The 22,037-nt window shown below is 37.7% G+C and overlaps 1 protein-coding gene across 2 annotated transcripts in view; it reads right to left on the bottom strand.

Annotated features, from left to right (window-relative positions):
* Positions 1-1,469: 1,469 nt before the first annotated feature.
* HIVEP1 (HIVEP zinc finger 1) overlaps positions 1,470-22,037 on the bottom strand; it is a 167,832-nt gene continuing 147,264 nt past the window's right edge. For both annotated transcript variants that reach the window (XM_065398264.1, XM_065398263.1), the window contains 2 exons: positions 5,207-5,718; positions 1,470-2,642 (listed from right to left, as the gene is read on the bottom strand). In XM_065398264.1, coding sequence (XP_065254336.1) covers positions 1,470-2,642; positions 5,207-5,718 — 1,685 coding nt within the window. The remainder of the gene's footprint in view (positions 2,643-5,206; positions 5,719-22,037) is intronic.

The raw sequence follows: 22,037 nt of genomic DNA on the forward strand, positions 1-22,037 counted from the left end.
ATTAAAATGGCTTTATAAATCTGCTGTTTTCTAAAATGCTCTTTTTAACCCTCTTCATACACTTATTAAAAAGAAAAAATGAAGCCCTTTGTGTTGATTTTTTTTTTTTTAATCGCATCAATTTCAGGACAATTCCAAATTTAGGATGGCTTAGACTTGTATAGCGTCTTCTCTTCTCTTGAAACTCTTCAAGGCTTTAAGAGGTCTCTTGGTAACTTTAAATTGCTTGCACTGTGCATGCCCAGAATCTCATTCACTTCCAATATTTTGGAATTGTTCCATATCTTGTATGCTTACAATGAGATTGTTGGAATTGGGGCAAGTTAATTGTATGCATCAACTTATTTTCTTTTTCCTGAATGAATAAGATGAAGCTGTATTTAAGGCAAAATTAGCCACCTACTGCTGGAAGTAATAATTTCGTGAAATGAAATACTTATTAGAAGCTAAGGAAGTGTCCTGACAACTTGTACTGCAAAACCCTCACTGCTGCAGCATCATTTTTTTGCCACTTGCACTAGTGATACTACAAGCAAGAAGACACAAACTATTCTTTTGTTGCTCAACTATATTTTAGTTTCATTAAAATGTGGCTTTATCGTTCAAAGTTACAAAAAACAAGATTATCCTCCAACCTTGTCATTTTTGGTAAGTGAAAAAAGGCTTATTTTGACATTCAGCCTTTGATAATAAATATGAAAAATTTAGAAGCAAATACGTTCCCTACAGGAATTTTAAAAAGGAATTTGCTTCCTGAGAGCATGAAACACCTGTTAGTTCACTCTTTAACCACGGTTGCAGGCAGTTAATCAGTAGTTTCAAAATAGAAAGCCAATTATGGGGGCTGTATTAAAATAAGTGATCTAGGCAGCTCACCAATCACTGATTAGTATCAAGAAGGCACAACATAAGCAATGGTAAAGTCAGTAAACAAAATTTTACTGTAATATTTCATAACACAGATACTGTATTCTGTTTTAAGTGTAAAGCTACTGTCTTACACAAGAAAGATGGACAGACCCTTGTTCCAAGACTAATATGGATACAATAAATATGGAGTTTTACATACTAGATCTGTACACAGCAACTTTGCCCCACAGCCATAAAAATTTACATTTAACAGTGCAACATATAATTTAATCATTTTAGTTTTTCTGACATAAGATGTTTTTACTTACTAAACACAAGCAACTACCTGGTTTTAATATACATATTTTATATATATATTTATATATATTTTCAACAATCTGTACAGGTTTCTAAACATAAAACTCCAAAAAGGCACAATTGTCTATACAACATGTACAAGAATGGCTGGAGCTGACGAGAAACAACAATTATTGGTCGAGTTCATGATTGCACAAAGATTATTAATGAGTTTGTGTCAGAAAAATGTGCTTTAAGGAAAGGAAGGTTTGCAAAGAAACCTGTAAGTGTTATAATAATAATAATACTAATAAAAAAAAAATCTAGGTTGCTATTACAAGTCTGTCCTCATCATCACTGCTGCCATCACTAAACTGTACAGTATTCTGCCTTCGTGGCAATCCTGCTGGCCTATGTACCTGTCTATTTGGAGAGACAGTTTGATGGACGGGGGACTTGGTTAAAACTTCAGAATTCACCTTGAAGAGGGGTTCTGAGGTGGAAGCCCTTTTGACCTGAATGGAAATGACATCACACTTTGGTTTGACATGATTTACTGGGTCAGCCTTTTCAGTATTTGTTTTTCCAGGACCATCAAGTCTTTCGTACTCCTTTGAAGGAAAAGGCTCTGCAACTTTTTTTACGTTGTACCACTGGACCGTAGGTGCCGCTTGAGGAGATACAGCACTAGTGATTGGATTGATGTCAGCTGCAGGAAAACTCACAGGAGTCCGCTCTTGGTGAATTTCACAGGCTTTATTACTGGAAGCTGGTGTTTCTGGAACTCCTTGCCCATCTGTAGTTACGGGGCTGACTGAAGGGATCAACGTAGGCAGTGCTATATTCAATATTTGCAGGCCTGGAATGTGTGTCTGAGGGCTGGGGTTGCTCTGAGGAGAAGGGTTTGCAGTCAAAACTTGTAGTCCCACAGCATTTAGCGTGAGTCCTGAAGGATGTATTTGAGGGGCTATATTTGTATTTGCCAGGCCCAATATGTTCACTGTCTCCATGCCTAATGGTGGAAGAGGTTGTAAGCTTGGTGCACTCAGACTCTGGATGCCTGGCCCGTTAATCTGACCTATTGGAATACATGGCACAACACTGTTCACTTCAGCAACTCCTAGTGGATTTGCAGTGGCAGAGACTGCACATGCCGTGTCACCAAGCGCACTTGTAGTTCTGTGAATCACGCTAACTGCAGGAATGGTGAGTTGCACTGGCCCAGCTTGAATTGGTACAAATGTGGAGTACGTGGCTAGGCCAGCAGGAACCACATGAATTCCCCCTACTGGAATCATACCATAAGGTGTCTTGGCTTGCTGCTGTGAGTGCAAAGGAAGGTGGCTAAATAAATGAGTCAGAGGAGCTGTCAGTTCTGTGGCATGCAGCTTCTCTTCTTGGATGTCAGGATAGGGTGAGGCTGCTGAAGGAACCACCATTGTTGTCTGTGTGCTTTGGTCCACGGGTGGTGAGGGAAGCCCTACAGACGGTGTGCTCTACGAAAGAACAGCAAAAACATTTCAATATTAAGAGTGCCAGTGCAGCTAAATTAAAATCCAAATAGTCTAAAGGAGGTAGTTTGAATTACAGCCTACTTTCCCTTTAGGAAGTTGCAACAAATCAGTTCACAATGCAGCTCATGACTTGAACAATTATTGACTATGTCTCCTGCTCCTCACCCTTTAATAAAACTTTTCTAAGTCTAGTACATCTGCTTTCTCTCTTGTGTTAATCCTTAACAAGCATTTTGGCATTTCCCTTATAGTAAATTCATTGTGAAAATCAGCTCTCGGCTGGGGATTAATTACTGTGGTATCTTGTCACTGGACATCCAGATCTACAAGCATCATCCTCTCCTGGGGGTATTTATTTAGCCACACATCAGCAGCATTACGGTCTCTGCACTGAAAGGCTAATGCTACAATGCATTTGTTGATACAGGATTTTAATCTGGAAGACTAGAATGAAAAGAGATGGATGATGATAAAGTATTATCATCATAAACTGACCCGGTTAAATGGAGAGGGCACTGAATTGGGACTTGGGAGACATGGGTTCTGGTCGCAGTTCTGCCACTGACCTGCTGTATGGTCGTGGACAGCTAACTTCACCTCTGTGTGCCTCTCACACTCCTTGTCTGTCTTGTCTATTTAGACTGTAAACAGTTTGACATAGGCTGTACAAACTCACAGGATGAGAGTATCCCTACCACAATGGGGCTCCCATTGCAACTGGGGCTTCTAGGGGCAACTACAATACTACTACTACTACTAATAGGGCTACCCTGTGACCCTACCTTACATGTCAGGTTACTGCAGAGATCAAGGAGGTAGGTGCCTTATGCCATCACCATTTGGCTGAGTTATAAGATGCTGAAAATTGCCATTTCCCATATGTGTTTTCCTCAGTTTGCTAGAGGCTGGTTCGTTCGATTCCTACTCCTACTCTGCACACGCAGAATTCATATCCCCCGCAGATTCCCCCCCCCCCCCCCACACACAGAAAACATCGTGTCAGAGAGGCGCTGCTGTTGTGCCAGAAGAGAGGGCAGCCAGCTCAGGGCCGGAGAAGCCAGCTTTGGAGAGGAAGGCAGCAGTGGCTGCGTTCCTCACAGGGCCTTGCCTGCAGGGCCAGGTGAGGAGTCATGGGGGCCTGCTGGAGGGGTGGGGGGGCGTCACAGACTGGGTTTCAGAAGGACTAGTGGGAGGGACAGAGTGGGGCAGGGCATAGGAGGCCAGGGTGTGACAGCATTGAACCAGAGGCTGAATGGGAGTTGAGATGCAGGGACCCATGGGGGGAATGGAAGAGAGGTGGCTGAGGTGGGGGTGCAGGGACACATGAGGACATGGGGGAGTGGTGGTGCAGCAACACGTAAGGACAAGGGCAAAGGTGTCTGACTGAATGGGAGAGGCTAGGGATCAGCCAAGGTCTGCATGGGGGAGACTTCAACTCCCTAACAATCTCGCCTCCCACCCCCTTGCCCCACAACCCCACAACCCCCCCCAAAAAACTTGTTCCATACTTTTTCCACCCACACCCAACAACCCTCCAGGTTCATTCCCAGGCTCCTTCCCAGCAATTACTTCCCTCTCCCTAAGATCCTCCATTACTCTGACTTCCCCAAGCCTTTGTCCTGCTTCTGAGGGGCGTGGGAAATAAGTTTCTGTTTTATAGTTTCTGTATTAACATGCCTAGTAAGGAATTTATTTGTCAAAAAACATTTCCTGAATCTTTTTTGTCTGTATTGTTATAGACATACTTGCTGACAGGTATTTTGAAATAAATTACCAAATAATTGAAACTGGTGTGATTGCACTGTGTTATTTTGACAAAATATGCAGAATTTTAAAATTGTGCACAGAATTTTAAATTTTTGGTGCAGAATCCCCCCCAGGAGCAAATCCCTCAGGATTCCATCAGCATGGCACATGTATCACCCGAGCATCTTGCCCAGTATGGCATATGCAGGTGAAGCTCCAGAGAGACACAATGGAGCTGCCTCCTGTTGATGCGGTCCTGTTCCCAACAACTAATCCTTTTGCCTAGGTGACAGTGCACTGGGCTGGAAACTTTGAATATAAATCTTAATTCTTGTATAGCCTGAGATTAGTAATTCTGTGCTCTTCCCAGCCCTTGGTATTGAACAAGGGCAACTATTGTGCAGGTTTTTTGGATCCTGGAACATGGCATTCTATTCTAGCACTAAGTCTATTTGGTATATACCACTATTTAGTCTGAACAGTACAGTCAATTAATTCCAAACTAAAGAACCATGTTATAACTAATCCTTTTAGTCCTGGAGATACAATCTAATCTACACACTTTTTTTGTTGGGGGGGAGAGGGGTAAAAACTAAGTGTTTCTATATTATTACTATGCTCCTGCACTTGGAATTCTTTTTTTAAAAAAAATCTGCATCAGTCTGCAACAATTGTATGAAGAATATAAGGAAGGAAACTAGATGGCTTTTAGAAAAATCACCAAAATAAGGATAGATAATACTCTTGAGAAGGATTTAAAATACAAGTCTCCCTTCTCCCCCTAAATTGAATACTCTAACCTTTGAAACAATGGTAGCTGGTGTTGCAGAACTTTCCAAAGCTTCTGCTGTATCTGGATAATCTACAGACATCTGATGACATGGAGATCTAGGAGAAGGGCCAGGGGAGATGGTAGGCTCTATACTTGTTTCCTTGTCTTGTATTTTCTCTTCTTTTGCTTCTTGATGTGCAATTGCTATTGGTGACCTGGTATTCCTGCAGTCTGATTGCAATGTACTGAGTACAGTCATCTTTGTAAGTAGTGCTTTAGGTAGACCATCCATAGAGTCTGTGTGGACCCCAGCAAAGCAGTCTGTAATTCTGATGTCTTCATCAGCACTTGTGGTCTCCTGTAGGATGTTTCTAGATGGATGATGCTGAGGGCTGGCTGTAACTGAGGGGGTTGTAGATAGGACTGATTCAGCTTGGCTGTCTTCATCATCATCTTCATTGTCATTGTCATCGTCCTCCGGGCCATCAGAATCTTCCACATCAAATCCTGATCGATCACAGCCAAACCTTTGCTTCTCACCTGTAAAATAGACCCAATAAAAAAATTAGAAAAATAGTTATTCCACTGAAGACCTAGCAAAGTTTTTCTATCAGAGTTATCAGCTATGGGGGAATAGGACAAGACAACTTGATATCATTTGAATTGTAATGCTGATACAAAACAGAATCACAAATGTCTAACACCCAACACTCAAAGTACAACACAAGTGCATCAGCTACTTTCCACTACTAAGCCACAAACAACCAAGGGCTCTACACTTCCATTTTCCAAAGTATATCATTAGGCACACTTACGCTAATCCTGTATCTTTTACTTATGCATTTTTCTCATGCCTGTAAGACTGCAATTTCCCCCCTTAAATCTTCTCTATATAAATTTTGCAGGGGGTAGAGGGAATTGGTTTCCTGGTTCATTAAGTTTCTAGTGATGACAGATTTGTTTGCCAAGCTTACCAGTGGGATATTCTCAAGTTTGTTACTGACTCATAGGTGGGCATCCTTGCAGTTAGTATGAATCACTACTACACAATCTTTTGAAAGAGACAAACAAAAAAAGAATGGAAAGTGCTAGTCAGAAATGTGTCTAGTTAAGGGGCAGGAGAGACTAAAATTAGATTCTGCCAGAATTCTTCACTTTAAGAAAAAAGTGGTTAAAGCATTATTAATATCAACCAAACGTACTAGGAGTTAAATGACAACTAGTGCTCAAAACAGCCCTGATTCTGCAAACACTTAAGTAGGCAGGTAACTCTAGTCACATGAGAAGTCCCATTGACTTTAAGTCTAAAAGCTGAACAGACACCACTGTCTTTGCCCATCCTTCAGAAATCAAGCTCTTAATCAGTTTTAGTTGGTAAACTAAACTACAGATATTCATTTTTTTTGTATCATACCTTGGGAAGAGAGAAGAATTTTCTTCAGTAAAGAGAGAAACCCCATCTGTTGTATCTGATTCCAAGCCAAACTGGCTGGATCATATTTGACAAAAGACGAACTGCTTAGATACACTAATATTTTATTTTATATTGGATTAAATGTCAGTCTGCTGAGCTCTCCAAAGAAAATATCAGCACAAAACAGCATTTGGCTCAGAAAAAAACTTAATATTCAAGGATGTCTGGTTTTAGTGTTAAAATTTCAAAAAGAGCCTCTGTTTAAGGGAATTTGCACAGACAACTTACTGTCAAGATGAATGACTTATGAAAAAAAAAACCCAGACCTTAATAAGAATTAAGACCTACTACCATTACTCTATCCAGCTATGAAACCACAAACAAAACATGCATATCACAGAAAAACATAAGAACTGAGTTTTAGATTAAAAAATTATATCATTAGAGCTACCTCTCAACATGTCAAGCCTTTATGCTTTTAATTAGTAGTAGGATTAGGATATGGAAGAGCTCTAACTGAATCTTTAAATAATTCTTTGTGTAATGATTCAGCCCTTGCATCCTAGATAGTAATCTGTGCATTAGAAATATAATCTAATAAAGCCACTTTAAATCTACCATGTCATAAGAATCATGTTAGTGGAAAAGTCTGATTACGTTTTAGCCAGTCTTCATTTACAATTTTTACCTGAAGACAAAACTATTCTTCAAAGAGGAAAAAAATCGTTCTTGGAAAAATTAATTTTAAAAAGCCCATTCCTCAAATATGCTCAATAGAAGAATAGTTACATACATTATTAATCAGTGATCACACATTTTATGGTTTTCCTTTACTTTCTCATCTCCATTTCCTAAAAGGATAATCAAAAACTTTGCATAATTAATTTAAGGGACAAAAAAATCCAAAACGAAACAAAACCACATCCAAAAACATACATTTAGGTTCTTAATTGGATCCATCAGCTTTAATGCCACTACAGCTATAAGAGAGACTTTTTGACATATGATACCTCCAGAGTGACCTATGACTTTCTTTATTTCTGACTTTCATCATAATGTGTGGGTCAGTGATTTTTGAAGTTTTGGGGCTGGGGACTCAGTCTGGATTCTCTTTTTAGTAGTATCCCTGGGGGGGGGGGAGGGGGAGGAGAGAAATCGCACCTGTCTAGGAGATGGCATTATCCCTGTACCAACATTGCATAAGTATTCTTTGAGGAGTCATACTGCTTCTCTTCTTCTCCCTATGCAGAGATCACCTTTCCTACAAATGTTGGTGTAAACTGTATTTGTAAGTCCTATAGGTAAGTAAATCTATCTGAATTAATTTGACTGGATCCTCACACCTATGCAGCAAACAAAATGAGAGTCAAATTGGCTTGTCTTGACTATGAAAAGTGGTAGAGTTTAGGATGGCGTTAGCTCATAAATTCCCCAATTGTCTCCAATCTCTTAATTTGACTTAATACCTAGGTTCCCTGTCTTGTCCAAAATCCCAAGAGATTTTTATTCATTTCACAGATTTTTGAAAGAAAGACTCCCTCTTACACTGGACTCTCACTCACACACAGCTATTCAGATTCTTATACCTAGGTGAGTTCCCCCCTCAATTTTCATATTATTAAATATACATTACCATTCTTTTTGGACTTTACTAAGATTATAAGGACAGGAGGGACTGTCCTTGTTCTGTGTTTGTACAGCACCTAGCACAACAGAGTCAATGACTGGTGCTTCTATGATAATACACATCATGAATAACAATCTGATGAGACTATAAAAGACCTGTGTCTACATTACTCTCCAAAGCAGAGATGTGTCCTCATTTTTTTTTGGTTTTTGCAATCTTCTCTATTATAACACTAATGTTTTAAAATATCATGGCATTCAAGTATTGTGAGCCAGGAAGATGTGAACCAAGAACATACTTAATACATAAGGAAGAATTAAAACATTCTTAAAAAAAAAAATATTGAGGAAAAACTCTATTTAAAACTGGCGCTTCTAGTACATAAATTCCCACTGTGTATTGTGTAAAAGCAAGAAAGCAGTCAGTTTCTGGATTTCACCCTTTGAGTTCTTTCTTGGTGTAAGCATTCATACCTGTGGATAGCTGATTTGTTCTGGAATATACTGATCACTATATATACACATATATTAATCTAATACTACTTTATATGACCTTCCTTCCGCCCCACAACTTCAGTGGCAAATACTGTCACAACCTTTGACTCAAAGCCTATTGCTAATTGCTACTTAAGCTTTCTACCTTTAGGGGATAAGACGAAATACTTCAAATGAACAACAGTAGGAACACCAGTGTTTTAACTACACATATTTTAAGCTTTTGTTATTGAAATACTCTGTTTTTAAAAACAGACTTTAAGACTCAAAAGAAATTGTCATACTGACAACAAAATATATATTTTCTATAGCTCTTCGATTTCCTGTGATAGAATTATTGTGGTTGCAGTAGCTTATGGAACTGCACACAGATGTCTGCAGGAGACTTAAGCTCAGCAGTTTAACAAATACTTGATATTTTAAACTTCTGTTTGGGCTAATTAGTATGGTCCCTAAAGATTTAGGATTATTGAACCAGATTCTTCTTATGCTTATGTGCTTCCTTTCTGAACTGTGGGAATTTGAGTGTGGATTTTGAGTTACCATTATAAAAAATATGTTGTAAACGTACAAACTATGGTCTGGATCCTGCAAACATGTAGACAAAAAAATAACTTCACATGCATAAGTAGTTCTCAAAAACAGTTGCAGAGTCAAGCACCCAAAGGCTAGAAAATGCCAGATGTAAGGTTAGCCATTCTATCTGTGGCTGTGCCAGAGACTTCCTATGATATATCGGTCATAATGTATATGTGAACTAGGGACAAATTAAGGTTTCACAAAGACAATCTCAGTTTAGGTTTTTCTTAACTTTTGAGTGCTTGACTTTGTAACCTTATCATGCTTTTAATGTAGTATTTTGTATGTAATTATTTATTACCATTATTAATTAGCATTAAAATGGAGCTCTCTTTCCTTTGCCTCTCCATACCCCAATGCTACTTAGGAAGACTCAGACCCCATTGCCCAATGAATAATTTAAAAAAAAGTAAAGCCAAGATTTTCAAAACTAGATATTCTACATCCAGTTATGAAAATGTTGACCTTTAAAACTTCCCTAGCTCTTCCTTCTTCCCAGCTTTCCCTATCCCTGTCTCTCTTTGAAAAGTGTGTTTTTCACCATTCTGAGTAATTTTAAAAGATGGATTATGTTGGGGAGGGGATGGATTAGGATGCTACTTCCTATCCACTCTCATGTGTTTCAGGGAGGAGGGGAATCTTTAAACAATATCATGCACCTAAGAAAGCAATTTCTGCAGGCTTCCACTCTGGCCTGGTCTTGCTGGGAATGCAGACTGTGCGTCTACAGCAATGAATGCCAGGCAGATGACCTTTGTGAGGGGTATCTGTTGGTGGAGTCCCTCAGAAAGCAGGTAAAAGCTGCAAAAGGAGATGGCTTGTCTGCATAGTAACCAGGAGCACAAGGGCTTCATTGACAGGACGTATGTGGAAACCTCTGGGACAGAGGATGCTAGCCAACTAAGGATGACTACAGCAGCACCAGAGGAGGGAGGAGAACTGGCTCCTCCAGGGGAAGGAGACTGTTTGTTGGCCACCTCGGGCAGTAGACAGTGGTGACTAGATGCTCAACACAATTAATATTAACAAGGGGGGAGGAGGGGAAGAGGGGAGGAATGCAAGCAAATAGTGAAAAAACAGGTTAAAGAATATTTAGATAAGTTTGATGTATTCAAGTCAGCAGGGCCTGATGAAATTCATCCTAGAGTACTAGAACTAGTTGAAGCGATCTTAGAACCATTAGCGATTATCTTTGAGAACCCAGAGGTCCCAGAGGACTGGAGAAGGGCGAACATAGTACCAATCTTTAAAGAAGGGAACAAGGACGACCCTGGGAATTACAGATCAGTCAGCCTAACTTTGATACATGGAAAGATACTGGGACAAACTATTAAGCAACCAGCTTGTAAGTGCCTAGAAAATAATAGGATTTTAAGGAATAACCAGCATGGATTTTTCAAGAACAAATCATGCCAAACAAACCTAATTTCCTTCTTTGACAGGGTTACTGGCCTAGTGGATTGGAGGAAAAACACTAGATGTGATATATCTTTATTTTTAGTAAGGCTTTGACACAGTCCAACATGACATTCTCATATGCAAACTAGGACAATATGGTCTAGATTAAATTACTATAAAGTGAGTGCACATCTGGTTGAAAGACAGAGGACATACCTAGTGGGATCCTGTAGGGATCAGTCCTGGGTCTTATATTATTTAATATTTTCATTAATAACTTGGACTATGGAATAGAGAGAATGAGTATAAACTCTATGGATGACACCAAGATGGGAGGGGTTGCAAGCACTTTGGAGGAGGAGAGGATTAGAATTCAAAATGACCTTGTCAAGTTAGGGAATTGCTCTGAAATCAACAAGACGAAATTCAGTAAAGACAGTTGCAAAGTACTACACTTAGGAAGAAAAACTCAAATGCACAACCACAAAATGGGTAATAACTGGCTAGGTGGTAGTACTGCTGAAAAGGATCTAGGGATTATAGTGGATCACAAATTAAACATGAGTAAACAATGTGATGCAATTGTAAGAAAAGCTAATATTCTGGGGATGGATATGGCACTCCTGTTAATGTAAAACATGGGAGGTAATTGTCCTGCTCTGATACGCACAGTGAGGCCTCATCTGGAGTAATATGTCCAATTATGGAATTAGGAAAGATGTGGATCAATTGGAGAGACTCCAGAGGAGATCACTAAAGGATAAAATATTTAGAAAATGTGAGCTATAAAGAAAGGTAAACATGCCCGGTTTATTTTTAAGTCTTGAGAAAAGATGACTGATGGGGAAGGTGATAAGTCTTCAAATATGTTAAGGGCTGTTATAAAGAAGATGGTGATTAATCGTTCTCCATGTCCCCTGAAGGTAGGAGAATTAGTAATGGGCTTTAATCTCCAGAAAGGGAGATTTATGTTACATATTAAGGAAAACTTTCTAACTATAATAATAATTAATCCCTGGAATAGGTTTGCAAGGGAGGTTGTGAAATCCATGTCTTTGAATGTTTTTATGAACAGGTTGGACAAACACTTGTCTGGTCCTGCCTCAGCACAGGGGGCTGGACTTGATGACCTCTCAAGGTCCCTTCCATCCCTCCATTTCTATGACTCTATGACTTACTCCCTCTTGTGGAGTCAGGAGCACAATGGTTTAGTTTTTCCATAGGAACAAATACTAGCAAAAGGAGGAGTGGGGTGGGTGGTGGAGCACAGTGGCAGGTGGTATAAAAGGTAGTGGGAAGAGGTGAAAAGCTTAGGTTGCCAGAGTTTCTGTGCATGAGACTTACATTCTGCAGATTGAGTGTGTAGGATCTGTGTTGTGTAGCTAGTGAGAAATAACCATAGCTGTCATGCAAAACAGTGTGTTGTGAGTGGTTACTGATAGTTGTGATCTGAACATTGACATACTTCATGGTTGTTATTGAATAGTAACATCAATAATTGTCATTCAGATTTTCAGCCAATCAGTATTCAGGGATTTACATAACTGAGTGCTTTCACTGTAGTCAATGCTAGCATCTCTGCGTTTTGATTGACTGAGCTCCTAAGCATTATTTAAACATCTGGATTCCGACTAACACTTTACTTTTCTCTTCATTAGTATGCCTGCTGTGTGCTAGTGTTTGAGTCTCATTTCTTTTCTTTTGTTCCTGTAATAAATGTCCAATAAAAAGAACATTTTAAAACAAAACGTGTTCAATGGCACAAGTAACAAAGCGAAGAGGGGTATTCAAAACATTGGCAGGGTTTCCCAAATGGTGAACACCTGCAGCATTAGATTAGAATTCATCTGGTTTGGGTTTTTTTAGGTCCAAGTCCACAATAAAGATAAAGGAGTAAGTTTTAGCTGAGAGGTATCCAGCACACAGTTAAGCCTGGTTATTTGATGCATTAAGCACATATTTTAAGAGACAGATTTTTTTTAGCTCAACTTGCAACTTAGCTTTAAGGATATATTTTGATATTTAAGATATATATTTTGTACTTTAAGTACATTTTTATCAGCTGCATTATATATTGCAGAAGCTTTGGTTTGTATCATCACTCTGAGGTGACTACATTGATGTGCACAGAATATATCATTATATAAGGACTAAAAGCGACCCCAAGTAATTAGGCCAAAATGCCCTACTTCATTGTGAGAAATTACCTTCTCTAAACACACATTTAAAAGTAGTATGGATCGCACAGTGAAATACTGTTAATATAGGACCTAAGTCAATATTTTGTAAATTTATGCATATGCCTCAATCTCCCATCATCAAAAAGTGGAACAAAAAAGGGGGAACCATGTAGGGGACACTGATTCCTTAAATGCAGGGCTTAATGTGGGGATATCATTCCCCTCTCCCCCATTGTTTCCCTATTTCCCTCCATCATTTGAGTTTGCCAGCTTCTGCTTAAAAGTGTAGACCTAGAGCCAGAAGCTTGCATTATAAGCAACCTGACAGGGATGAGTGTGGTTCCATTACTCCCACACTGTTTTCAGAACACCAGATGAAAAAAAATAACTCAAGTTCTTTTGGCAATGCAAAAAGGAACACTATGCTTTATAGCCATGTGTGTGTGATCCCTGCACTGATAGGTCCCTGAGCTTTTGTAATTAATGAATGCTTGGAGTATTATCTAATACTAGTGATGTTACTTGTGATAATATCTAACTCTACAGTTGCTGCTTTCTTCTTATGTGGAGGGGAAGAACCATGAAGGTTACAGGTTTTTAGTAATAAGGTGCAGTCTTTGGAAGAGATGTCAAACAGAGGCTGTGACCACTTATTGTAACTGAAAGAGCCTATGACACCTTTTTTGCAAGCTGAGGCTTGTTAACCAAGATGTCTTGGTCCAATTCCAACTTTGGTAATTGCTTTTTGCCTACTTATGTTCCCTGTAAAATTTTAGTAGGAAAAATTTATTATTTGCTTGCTGACCTAAGTTCTGTATAATATTGTTATTAAATAGTTGATACATCGGAAGAGCTGTTTGTATTTTGCTGTGGATATCAGTGTAAGTTTGTAAAGCAATATAGGAAATTTTAAGATTAGCATTGTTATAATGATTGTGTTTAAATATTTAACAATTTGCTTAAAATGTTTCGGCACATTTTGTCTTGGTCACAAAATAACCAATTCAATAATCCAGCTTAGTGAAAATAGTGTCTACTACAGCAAAAAGAAAGAAAGGAAAAAAAAATCTATTTGGCGAACATAAAGGATGTTTGAGTAAAGCACTTATGAGAAGTGAAAATTAAGGTTTCATGCACCCTTCTTAACTCTGCCCTCTTACATGTATGCAGTTTGACCCTGTCTAATTATGTGATTTAATATTCTCTCAAAGAAAAAAAATGATACATCCCTCTAACATCTTAGATATGCATGGGTAACATTCCACTACGTTGTACTACTGTGTATTTATGGGTCCATGCACCATTTACATGTGGGAGACGGGTACTGAATGAGGCAAGGGATCTTATGGAAGCACAAACTTAATTGTATTTCCTGACTTAACTGTGCAAATCGAATGGTCTTTAAGAGGGTTTTTTTTGCAATTGAAATTCCTATGTATTTTACAGAAGAAAAAGGCTCTATCCTGCTCAATGTCCAAAATTAATAAAGCAGATTCTCTTTATTGTTAGGGTGGCCTGATCCAAAGCCCACTGAAGTAAATATGCATACATTCTTCAGTCTGGCAAAGAAGCCCTGCTCTTTTCAATGTGTACCTCAGCAGACATATATGTTCACTGAGCACCTGAGTTAGCCTCTCCAGACGTCCTTTGCTTAGAACGTTGGTGAACGTGCCTAAAAACTAGTATCCGAAGTTCTGCAAATGCTTATCCTGGGATTTTCAAGCACTAATAATGTTGCAAATACAAAACTAGTTTTTAGTCTAACTTTTCACGGCTCTTCTGTTCTATAAAGATTATTTTGCAGTCAAAGTTCTAACCCCACCATTTTAGCACAAAAACTGTTTAAAAAAAATCAACCTCAAGAATATTTTATAATGGCAAAAATATTTGGAGAGGGGGAATGAGGATGTTTTGTTCTTCCTCAAAAAATGGCGGAACCACCATTTTCCCCCTCAAACTTTTCCAAAGAATGTGCCCCTTAGACCACAAACGAGACCTGAACCTTCCAGCCAGATCAATGAAAATTTCAGGAAGTTAACTGCAAACAATGATTTAATAGAAACACTGACATAACTTTTCACTGTAGATTTGCTAGTACTTCAGCTATAATCATAGTTAGTAAAATTGAGTTTTTAATCCTACTTATTGAAGTACACTAGCTTTATGGGTAAACCCTCTTGATTCATTTTGTCCTTATGCCCTTGGCCTGCCAATCAGATTAGTATTTTTGACCATGGTATTGATTAGTTAGTTGCTATAATGGCATTTTATCTCCAAGAAGGAAAGAAAAGGCTTAAAGTTCCTCAGCACAGCAGCATTAGTTGGAATTATTAGCATCTTAATATGTCCATTACTGAGAGAGTCTAAGGCTGACTAACTCCAGCCCTGCTCTTACCGGTTGAGGATGCTACAAACTATATGACTGAGGTAGATAATACTAAGCATTTCTTTACACACTTTTGTAAGCCCTTTATTTATTTTAAATATTTTTCCTGCTCGAATCCTTATTACATATAGTTGTTTAAAAATGCTGTTCATTTTAGTAATAATATTTACGAGGCATCACAGCAAATGTTTTCATAGTCTAAATTTATAATTTTTCAATATTGATTCTGATATTGTCAGAAATAAGCATGGTGTCTGATTTGACTTTTCAGGGCCTGGTCCTACAGCCACTTAGTCATGTAAGTAACTTCCCACTAACATCAAATGGCAAAGTTCAGGGGCTTATAACTTGACCATATCTGGGTAAATTTTCATGGGAGAAGGAGAAGACCCAAGGACTATTCCCCTGTCAAATTCCAAGCTCCTGCTACAAAGCAGGGAGGCACTAGAACTCTTCAAAGAAACAGTTGGGGAAAAAATACATTTAACATTAGCATAACTATGATTTTTCCTTAACCTCGTTTTTTAAAAGGGTGGAACTGCTTTTGCTGAAACTTTCCAAAATTGTTCAGCTTGAGGCAGAGGGCAAGCATGGAAAATTTCTGCCCACACGGCTACGTTTGGCAAAGTTTATATGCACCTGAAAGCAGGGAATTATAATGGAAAATGTTAGGCAATCGTAACTACAAGTGTCAGTAACAGCTCTGCTTATGAGAAACTGAAGGTACTTCTTACTTGCTGAATAATATCCTGGGCTGATAAACACTTCTACCTGCAGCCTTGAGTCTATTTCCAATAAATGTATCTGCCTCTGAGTTTATTTTCTCCAGAACATGTTTAAACCTCAAACTGGGAACATCTACGTTAACAACTAATTAAGGCATTTATTCCATACTATCAAGTTATAGTCTTTATCCAAGTTTAAGAAAGATATAGTATACTATGACAACATAGGTGGAAATATTTTCAAATATTACATTGTATTATCATTAATATACAGCAGCATCTCCTTTGTAAACCATCACCACCCGACCTGTTTTTCTAATAGTACTGCAGGTACATATTTGAGGTTAAGAGTGTTACAGTCTTGCAATGGACATCTCAAATGCCACAGTGAGACAATTTAAAACTACTTGGCAGAGAGCTTTTACAGACTTACAGGTAGATGTTAACAAGAAAATTATTAAACAAAATTAGCACCTATTTCTAAATTTGATGGACTACTATTTTTTTAAAGTAAACTCACAGGTTAACTTTAAAGATTAAATTTAAAAACTGCTTCAGCTATTAGTCTCTGCTCATTACTGTCTGACAGACTCATAGTGACATCTGCTGGAAGAAACTTAAGATCCTCAGATGAGCAGCTGTAGATGTTTGAACCTGAAATTACGTAAAAAAAGAAAAGAGCTTATGGCTTCTCACATTCTTTTCTTTAAACAAGAAGTGTTATTCACATATAATCCTGCCTTGTGTAAATCTTGTATTGTAAATTACCACTAGCCACAAACATTCTATTCCTAGGTCAGAGGATGTAGAGTTAGAATGCATATTACATACATTTAAGCTGAGCAAATAATCATGTTTATTATTTAAAAAAAAAAAAATCTTCCCTGGAAAAGAAAAAAAGGTCAATTTTAGATTCTTCTAGATTATCAGTAATAGATTTTTACTGAGGTTTTCATTTATTCTAACCTTTTCTATGCAGGTATGCTAAGAACGCAGAATGAAACAGCATTAAACTAATCCAGAGCCTTGAAAATCAGTTTATGAACTACTGTGATAAATGGCACACTGCTAATTAACTTGGAAAAATCTGATCTTTAGAAAGGCTAATGTAATATTGTTTGAAAACTACAATTCAGTGTACACTACATATAAAAATATCTAACAATTACAGTGTGGAAAGCAAATATTTTTAGGATGAAAACTTTCTGCAATAGAGACTGCTCACAAATTCTTCTCATTACTGGAGTTTATGGTTAAATAACTTGTATAATGCAGCTGGTGATTTACTTAAGTCTGCAAACTCTTACACTTGTGAGTAGTTTTATTCAGGCAAGCAACCTCATTCATATGCACTTGGCAGGATCAGGCCTAGAATGTTTACAGTTCAGAAGAGATACAAATTCATCTTATTAAAAAGACTGCAAAGTAAAAACAAACATGGTCAAAAAGGATATCCCCAGTTGTATTTTGTCACACTAAATGGTTCACTTCTGCTGACAGCTGAATTCAGATATTAACATTCCTTACATTGTAACCCTTGGGGACAAGAACATTCCATGGATCAGAAGATGAAAGGTAAAATGACATGGGGATGGTTTAGAACACAAAAGGTGAAACCAAAAAGTATTTACTAATACCCAAATGATGACAAATCCAAATACAAAGAACACTGTTAAAAGCTCTGATCCCACAGATTCTTACCCAGCAAGGGGGAATCTCACTCTCGTTCTCTTTTAATGAACACTGTAGTCCTATAAATTCTTAAGTGTAATGACTGCAGTGTCTCAAGTTGTTTGAAAAATGGATAGCATTAAGTGTGTGCACACAATAGGAAAATATCTGCAACAGCTTTCCCTTCCTTTTTCTATATGCTGATATTAAACTGTGTAGTACTTCCAGGTGAGAATCAACCTCTCTCTGATATTAGCTTAAAGAACAGGGCTACTTATACTGGTATCAGTGCTGGTATTAGTAGGATAACGTAAGTAGTAGTAAACTTTAACTGTCAGACTCAAACAAAAAGCTAGTAGTTTCTTTAAATGTCAAACACTAATTTCAGCTGATTAACCCAAGGAAAAACCTACTGAATGAGTTTTATTGGAGACAACAGCTTAGTTAAGTAGGCATCAACAAAAGTCTAGACATGTATATGGCCAATAAGAATATGCATTATTACTTATGCTAGAATAACAAATTATAACATGAGACCTATAGACACCCTGCTGCTTCAGGACATAAGCGAACAATTAATTGCCTAAGGGAAAGATGAAATTTCCTCTATGATCAAGTCATTTCACAATTGTCCCTTCCTGGATTTCTTGCACCTTCCTCTAAAACAGCTGGTATTGGCTGCTGCCGGAGGAAGAATACTGGGTTAACTGGACCATTGGTTCCTATGATATAAACGTGCCACTTCTAACAATCAGTCAGCTCTTTGAGTAAAAAATAAAAGCATGCAAAGCTGTCATTTATTAAAGTAAAAAAAAAAAAAAAAAAAGCATATTTGACACAAATAAAACATTCACCACTGAAAATCAAGGTGGTGGAAGGTGAAAGAATCAAATAATACTGAGGTTATTAGGTGAAATCAGATGATTTACACTTCTCCAAAGATAATAAACATGATTCAATCACTATAAAAGTGCAAGCGTAACACCATAGTTTAGATGTATTGTAGTATCCGATCTTACTGTGCAGCATAAGCATTAAGTTCTATTAAAAATAATTTATCAATTTTAAAATAGTGCTGCAGCATTATACACATCTAAATGTACATGCAAGGTGAGGTGGTAATCTTTTTCCCAACTTAAAAATGGTACAGTTACTAAATTCTAGCTTATCAAACACATGATACTAAATTATTTAGAGTAAAATTTTCAAAAGTGCCTAAGTGACTTTGGAGTCTAAGTTCCATTGACTTTACATGGTCAGTTACTGTAAATGAACGGTGTTAACTCAGAGGTTAAATATCAGAGGGGTAGCCATGTTAGTCTGGATCTGTAAAAAGCGACAAAGAGTCCTGTGGCACCTTATAGACTAACAGATGTACTGGAGCATAAGCTTTCGTGGGTGAATACCCACTTCGTCAGATGCATGTAGTGGAAATTTCCAGAGGCAGGTATAAATATGCAGGCAAGAATCAGTCTAGAGATAACGAGGTTAGTTCAATCAGGGAGGATGAGGCCCTCTTCTAGCAGTTGAGGTGTGAACACCAAGGGAGGAGAAACTGCTTTTGTAGTTGTCTAGCCATTCACAGTCTTTGTTTAATCCTGAGCTGATGGTGTCAAATTTGCAAATGAACGGAAGCTCAGCAGTTTCTCTTTGAAGTCTGGTCCTGAAGTTTTTTTGCTTCAGGATTGCTACCTTTAAATCTGCTATTGTGTGTCCAGGGAGACTGAAGTGTTCTCCTACAGGTTTTTGTATATTGCCATTCCTAATATCTGACTTGTGTCCATTTATCCTTTTACGTAGGGACTGTCCAGTTTGGCCGATGTACATAGCAGAGGGGCATTGCTGGCACATGATGGCGTATATTACATTGGTGGACGTGCCTCTGGAAATTTTCACTACATGCATCTGACGAAGAGGGTATTCACCCACAAAAGCTTATGCTCCAATACATCTGTTAGTCTATAAGGTGCCACAGGACTCAGAGGTTAAAGACTCTTATTTTGTAATAGACAGAGGTGAAGCTTAATAATGTGGTTCTTCGAAAGAACATGGCTAATTTCTTCCACAGAACAACACAGACCTTTAATAAAACAGAGCAAATGGATTTTCAACAAGACATAGGCTCCTAAGTGACTCAGGCACTTTTTAAAAGGTTACCCTTAGTAAACAGAGGTAAATATCAAGTATATTTCCCAATTTCCCACCTCTACTGGAGATTCTCCTATTAATTTTAAAATGTTTGTTTCATATGTAGTTTTGCTTCTGTTTTTGCTCTGGAACAACAAGAATACAATAAAGGCTGAAGAAAGTGGCCTTTGGAAAAGAAACAAAAGGGGTTGAGAGATGCACTCCAACCATTTACTACTTTTGCATGCCCCAAGGGGAGAGTTCCTGTACATTCTTCATGAATTCAGGTGGAGTGGTTACATACATCAAAATAATTCTCTCTCTTTTGTTTGCACAAACAAAGACTAGAGAATATTGATGAGAAATAAAACTTTACACAACTGTAAAAACATAAAACTAATAAAGGGTTTAAAAAAACCTATGATGAAATAGCAGCAATTAAATGTACAAACAGCAAGCAGAGAAAAAACTTGGCATATAATCAACGTGCATTTCTTTACTGATGCAATCTTAACACTTTACAGTGCATACCAGAAGCTCACAACCTTGTCTTGAGCACTGCTTTTAGCAGGTACTATATGCTTGGATAACGCTGACGGACCCTGCTTGTCAGCAGGTGGGATTGAACCTGGGACCTCTGGAACTTAGTGCATGAGCCTCTACCGCATGAGCTAAAAGCCAACTGGCTGTTGGCTAAGGCTATAGAGCAGACTCATTTTCTCTCTCTCTAAATGGTCTCACTACCACTAGATGGGACAGAACACCACACCCAGAAGGTGTATGGGTTACACTTGCATGTACTGGCACACAACTCCAAGAGTAAAGATATGTGGAGTCAGTTTCTTTAAAGAGAAACATTTTAATTGTTCCCCAAAACTTGCATTGTTTTCTCTGTAGAACATAGAGCAAAATATACATCTCGCTCTACAATATATAGTACATACTACTATCAGGGTAAATTTTGATATACATTAGAACTTTTACAGAGAATACTAAAAAAATGTTCAGGTCAACTTACGTCTGGGACATAGATATACATGAAACACAATGACAGATCCTTGCTATGTCTCGTTAAAGACTGGGTATCAAGTTTTCTTCCCCTAAGAGAAGTATGCACCATCTATCTGGGTGCTTTGTTTTCTCTTGGTATTTGGGCACCTATTAATGATTTTAGCAGTTTTTGGCAAGTGGACGCTTCAGATCAGGCTAGGATTTTCAGAGGAGCCTAATGGAATTAATGTCTAAATCTCAATGAATTTCATTTTTTTTTTAAATCTCAGTAAATTTAGCTATAGCATTTTAGTAATTTTCTTGCAAAAATGTTGTGCCCTAATATATGCTAGTGAATTACTATGTAGTCTGTTATAATTAAAATAATAATTTAAAAATAACGTAATTGTGCTGAGTACTAATGATGATTTTAAATCCAAAACCGTAACTTTACTACTATAAAGGGAGATATTTAACAATGCAAACATAAACCTATCAATCACTTAAGTTTTTTCACTCTAGTGAATAGAACATCCCTGATCACCTATACTACAAAAGGCCAAATAAGATTATGATAGCTGCAGAATGGTATTTAAAAAAAAAAAAAAAAAAAACAGTTCAGCATTTTTTTATTTTATTTTTGAGTGGAAACTGAACATTTGAAATAAAATTGTTCCTAAGTAAAAAATAGATGTGAATATGTAATGGCAGCATATTTTCTGTGGTACTTGTTTTTGTACTTCAATTACTAAGAGGACTAATTCATTAATTTTGTTGTCAAATAAGAAAGATTACCTTTGTTTTTTCCTTGTCTTCAGAAGGAATAAATCAATTTGTGCTCAGAAAGGGCAAATGCTGCTTCCTTTGTACTTAGAATATTACTGAGTCATACCAACTGAAGAACATTGAGTCACATTCTCAACATTATTAAGAATTAAATTCAGGCTGATTCACTTAGTCTGCTATTGGTTGTCAAGTGGGAGTATGTGCATTAATCTATTACCCTTTCTTCTTCTTTCAATAAACTCTTCACCACTTTTCTCTTTAAAGCCTCCCCCACAATCTAATAAACTATTCAATGTAAATAAGAAAAATATACAGAAGTCAAAAATATGTCTGATCCTACTGCAGAACAGGTGGGTGGGCAGATGAATTTCACCACTACGCTGATGAATTTCTAGAGCCAAAACTAAGTCCTAAAATAATGTCCTGCTTTACCTCTCAGAGTTGGCTAGTGCTAGTGATCCAGCTTATTCAACTAATCAAAA

This window comes from Emys orbicularis, chromosome 2 (genome assembly GCF_028017835.1).
Source record: "Emys orbicularis isolate rEmyOrb1 chromosome 2, rEmyOrb1.hap1, whole genome shotgun sequence".
In the NCBI taxonomy this organism is placed as follows: Eukaryota; Metazoa; Chordata; order Testudines; family Emydidae; genus Emys; species Emys orbicularis.